Source organism: Anneissia japonica, unplaced genomic scaffold (assembly GCF_011630105.1).
Source record: "Anneissia japonica isolate Jap-2015-1 unplaced genomic scaffold, ASM1163010v1 scaffold287584_len476085_cov161, whole genome shotgun sequence".
Classification (NCBI taxonomy): Eukaryota; Metazoa; Echinodermata; class Crinoidea; order Comatulida; family Comatulidae; genus Anneissia; species Anneissia japonica.
In genome coordinates this window covers 439461-445180 of record NW_022693058.1, presented here as the reverse complement: position 1 = coordinate 445180, position 5720 = coordinate 439461, and the positions used below count along the sequence as shown (strand labels likewise).

Below are 5720 nucleotides of genomic sequence, written 5' to 3'. Positions count from 1 at the left end.
ATCTCCACACCTAATCACCGGTCTCCCCCTTTATCCTCCTACCCCCATGAGTTCCCTTCCATTTCAAGACCCCTATGCCACTGATGCTAGTGCCTGCTAGTGATAGAAAAAGTTCGTAACCTACTACTACAGAATCAGATTGCGTTCTATATTCATTTTTAATACCGGCATGGTTGTCTTCTCTTCAAAAGAATTCTTATTCCTGTATTTTAACCAATTTAAATTCTAATAATAATAATTCAAAATTTCTTCTATACCGGTCATATGTATGTAAATATATTTAAACTTTAATCATTCAGATTAGGCTTTATAGAATAACCGATCGGCAGAGTTATTCTGACGCCACCACACGGTTGTCACAATAGCAAATTTAAGCGTTGTAGGGTACAGTATGCTGTGACTTCATTGACTCACTGAATACGTGATTGGCTGATGTCGAAGACCAGCCATGCGGAAATTCTAAGCAGCTAGAATACGATGCGATAAGCCCGTACAAAGTAGGCCAAACATTGAAAAACTTTGCTATTCCAATGAACTGTAGCATTCCACTCGAAAAATTTAGGTGTATATAGAAGATCCTGACTAAGAAATGCTAAATAAAACTGAGAAACTGTTTTTAGTTTAGTTTAGTTTTTTTTTTTTTTTTTTTAGTTTTTATTTGGAATCAATTTTATTACAGAAGCACACATTCAAAATGATGGTGCATCCAAAAGACCAAAATCAACAGAAAATTGAAAAGAAGAAAACAACTTAACTACGAAAATCATTACGGAACTAAAGGTTCGGTCAAAAAAAAGAAAAAAGCCAAATGGGAACGTTCCATCAAACAAAAAAACGAAAACAAAAATACTATATTTTTCAAAATTTGTTTTAGCCAGGGTATGGACTGCATACCTTGCTTGCCTACAAACAAATAAAATATTTATTGACTGAATCCCTTTTGTTTAAAAAAAAATCATTACGGAACTAAAGGTTTGGTAAAAAAAAATTAGCCAAATGGGAACGTTCCGCCAAACAAAAACAAAAAAAAAACAAAAAACAAAAACAAAAAAAAAACAAAAAAAAAATACTACTATATTTTTTTTAATTTGTTTTAGTCAGGGTATGCACTGCATACCTTGCTTGCCTACAAACAAATAAAATATTTATTGACTGAATGTAAATAAAAAGAAAAACAATAATTCAGTGTTTTCACACGACAGAAAATGTAATAAATATAAACAGATATATCTTTTCTGATACCTTCCATTCAACCTGCCCCATTCATTTATCTTTCTCAGTCTCCAATCGTCCTCTTCTCCACCTTTTCATCTATCCATTATCACTATCATCCTCCTAAATATTCATTTTATTATCCTTTCTTCATCCTCCTCTAATTCACCAGTCCCTATTCTTATTATTATAAATAATATTTCATGTCAGAACACAAAATTCTAAACTACATTTATTTCTCATTTCAATATCTCCAGGTATCTTTATCAGCGGTATCTTCTTCGTAAACAATACCAGAGGCTTGCGGATGAGGGGTTAGCTCCCCTTGATGGAGTCAACATCCGCTTTGATGTTTATATATCGTACAGCCATGAGGATTTAGACTGGGTCTTACATGTGCTGCAACCAACGCTAGAAGGAGCCCTTCATAACTTCAAACTTTGTCTTGATTATAGAGACTTTATTGCTGGTGAAACAATTTTCAACAACATCATTGATTCTGTCAAGAGCAGTCATAAAACAGTGTTAATTGTCACCAAGTCGTTCATCGCCAATGAATGGTGTTTCTTCGAGGCGGAGATGGCAAGAACTAAAATGTTTGATGCAAATGAAGACAGTATTCTGATCATTCTGCTGGAGGATGTTGATGTGGCCCACATGCCCAATTTTCTACGTATGTTAATGCAAACAAAAACGTATCTCAAATGGCCAGAGGAGGAAGAAGAAGACAGAGCTAAGTTTTGGACAACACTTGCAGAGGTCCTGAGAACACCAAATGCGCATAAAGATTGGCTGATAAATAACTAAATTTACGAAAATAAAGATACACTCTGTGCTGGTAACATTGAATTCATCAATTCAAAATATTTGAGTAAGTGATTGGGATCTAAAGCGTTAAAATCTAACATATGTATGTTGAGATCTAAATGATACTGTATCAAACTTCCAACTCTTTTCAAAATTTGAAATTAAAATACACTTTTGGGTACAGTAAATCATTTTATCTTCCTAGTTCCAAAATTATTCAAAACAATAGGGGACACAATTTTTTTTTTTCAGATTTTGCGATTGTCATATATGCCCTTAATATTCACACGTGTTTCACAATAGAGTCGTGATAGATCACTAGTATCGCTTGGAGGCGGTAGTCATTGTGTTTAATAAGATTATACATAATGATTCCAGTTTGGTAGTTATAAATATCATTAAAGGACTATTTGTGGTTAAAACAAGCAGCAGAACCAGTATAACCAGACAAAGTAAAGGCACGAATTGCTTAGGGAGTCTCTGATGTTTTTGAACAGTGGCGTAGCCACGTGAAGTGCAGCAGTGCAAAGCACTACAGCCAGTGACGGTGCCAGCGGGGGGTGGGGTAGGGAGATTTCTCCAAGTGACGGCTTCAAAGGGGAACAAATCCTGCCTCAACCTAAATTTTTCAAGATTATAAAAAAAAAATGAAGGAAAAAAGAGAATATCAAGTAAATTAAGGTCTGATAGTGTCACTTCCAGCCACCTAGAGGTGCTCCTGAAAATAAGTTGGAGCTTATCCTCAGAGGAAATTGACGATCACAGTTAACCCCGCTACTAGCCACAACTCACGCCTACATACATACGGCAACGCTTCACTTTATTTCATTTCTTTAGGCATGAGCGCAAAGGATATACAAATCAGCATGGGCGTCGATCGATGGGGACGGGATACGGCCCCCCTCCCCACTTTCCAAAGTAGTGGGATATCATATCGATTGTTCCCCCCCCCCCACTTTTCACCAATCTTCTATAATTAAAACCCCACTTTTAAAAGCGAATGGAAAGATTAACAATTACGCATTACATTCATGAATTTTGTCTGTTCACTTATCCAAGTGCGGTACGTATTTTCTGGACCAAAACCGAGTAAACACGCAATTGTTTATACATTTCGTAACCATCTCCGAAACCTCTAGGTCAATATTTTTGGCCAGGGGCGGATCCAGAGATGTCCAAAAGGGAGCCGAAAGTTGGGCCGATCGAGACAACACTCTCGTTGGGGGTCCGGGGGCATGCCCCCGAGAAATATTTGTGTTCTAGACGCGCGAAAATAACATTTGAGGCATTCTGGGCTATCACTTTTTTCTTTTTCTTTCTTTTTTTCTTTTCTTTTTTTTTTCAAGTGGGGCCGAATAGACCTTAAATTTTTTTAATTTTTAAAAAATGGTATAAAACAAAGAAAAATTATAATTAGAATTTAGGTCTGACAGTGCCATTTCCGGAAATCTAGAGGTGTCATAATCATAAATTTTCTTTCCTCAGCCCCAGCCATTATGGGGTTGAGGTGATCTAGTTTCCCAAATTGTGCAGTTCCCTCCCTGTCCACACCCCCACCTCTATTTTGCTTTCCTGAAGCCACCACTGATAATGATAAATTCAATAAATCACCGTTATGTTTGTGGAATCAAAATGCTAACTAATGTTTTTTTGTGCTCCCTATTTCCCTAGTATTGTTTGATCGTAAATTAGACGGTATTATTTCCACTCACAATAGAGTAGTCGCAATATTATTTGCACAAAAGTGAAATTCAAAAAGAGAAGAAAAGTAAAACCTCTCTCTTGATTGATCTTAAAAGTACTGTACATGCAAAAAGATTAAATTAATGACTGTTTTAAGTTTATCTTATTTCTTTTTAATGGTTCAAATTTTGAATACGTCACAAGCTAATCAGTAGGTAATAAATCATCATTTTTATGAATGTTAGTTTGCACGAAATATATAAGCGGGCATAATTATGACTAAATGGTGAGTATTTCAGTGGAGATTAAAGGAGCCAGCCGACACACCATCCCAATTTTTTTTTTTTTGAAATTTAAAAATGGAGAAAAATAAAAATTATATTCAAATTTAGTCTGAGAGTTCCATTTTCGACCAACTAGGCCGGGCGCCATAATCATACATTTTCTTACCTCAGTAGGGCTGAGGTGGTCACACTTTCCATCTGTAAAAGTACCTCTTTGGGCCCAGCTCTGTTTCAAATTACTGGATCCGCCACTGGAGATTTTGAAAATTTTGTATGGAAATAAATGTTAATTGCATTGCTTAGAATCAATTAAAAGGCTATAGGTGCCAGAGCTTCAGGGGGTTTCGACCCTGGTCCCCTACCAAAGCTTGGGCCTATGGCCCAAGGCTTTATTATTCATTTCGTCTACCCCCCCCCCCCACTTTCAACCACGGATCGACACTCTTGCCAGTCAGTGAACTTAATCACTATCATCCTACGTGGCAATTTCAATCCATCAAAGAACAGTTGTAACTCCCTACTCCGCTCGAAGGATGTACTGTACTGGGTTTTTTAAATGCACACGAGCCGAATGCGTACTGCACTGGGGTCCTTATCCGGGAAGACTTATTTTTACCACCGGAACCATTGGCGAGTGAACCCGGCATCAACATAACTTAAAAAATCCAAACAATGTGTACAAATTTTTATTACGAATACGAATACGAGAAGCTTTATTCAATTTTTTATCATAAAAAATTAAAGTTTAACAATAGACTAAGAAAACACATATATATATTTACAATTTCATATACAATTTCTAAGCAAAATATGTACAAACCAGCGAATAGGAGTAACACAAATTTTTTTAAAGTTTAGAAAGAAAGCGTTACCAGAATATGCTCAGTCTACCAATTATTGAAAAGACCACGTTAATAATAGAACGTTTTGACCTTTCGCATCTAACTTTAGGAAGGTCTTAGGCTTTCTTCGAACGCACGTTGTACTTATTAACTGTTGCAGGCGTGAGCAAGTCGTTTAATTTTTGTTTCGGATTTTTGACTTTATTAAAATATTTTATATTGAGCATTTCACGTCTTTCTTCCAAAGATGATAAGGAAAGTGCAGCGCACGCTTCTTTATATGACATTGAAGGGCACATAATTCCGACAGCTCTCCGTTGAATATGTTTAAAAAGTTCTTAAGTTGTTTCAAAAAATAGAGGACACTTCAGATTTTCAGTTATTTGTATGCCTAACAGAGCTCAACGTTTCTATAACACTGCCATCATCCGTGAGAACAGGTATCACATCTAATTTCTTTCGTTTGTTGGAAATGACTATTTCTTTTGTTTTCTTGTTATTCAGGCGCATCTGATTTATCGCTGACCACTCGTTTATAATAGAAAATGAGTCTTTCATTTTGTCATTTCGGGCACCCGGATGGAGTTCTTCCATTACTGTCGTATCGTCCATATATTTAATCAGTTCTAAATCTGTGTCTAGGTCATTGATAAACGCGATAAACAAAATGGGACCGAGCCAGGATCCTATTACTAACTATGTGAAATGGAGATATATAGTAATATATATGCCAATTTATGCTCTATTTCCTGCTTCACATAGGCCATACGGTATCTATTACAGCCTTGAGATTATAGTCCTCTGTTTATCATTTAGGCCTATATCATTGATTCTGACCATTGATCCATAACATTGTTCTTACAGATTTTCTATAGTTCTCTTCACAGTTCAT

The 5720-nt window shown here is 36.2% G+C and overlaps 1 protein-coding gene across 1 annotated transcript in view; it reads left to right on the top strand.

The window, feature by feature from the left end:
• Window positions 1–2389, top strand: part of LOC117100606 (toll-like receptor 13) — a 5728-nt gene extending 3339 nt beyond the window's left edge. The window contains exon 2 of the mRNA XM_033240390.1: window positions 1470–2389. Within this exon, the coding sequence (XP_033096281.1) occupies window positions 1470–2019 (550 nt within the window). The 3' untranslated portion in view covers window positions 2020–2389. The remainder of the gene's footprint in view (window positions 1–1469) is intronic.
• Window positions 2390–5720: the final 3331 nt, after the last annotated feature.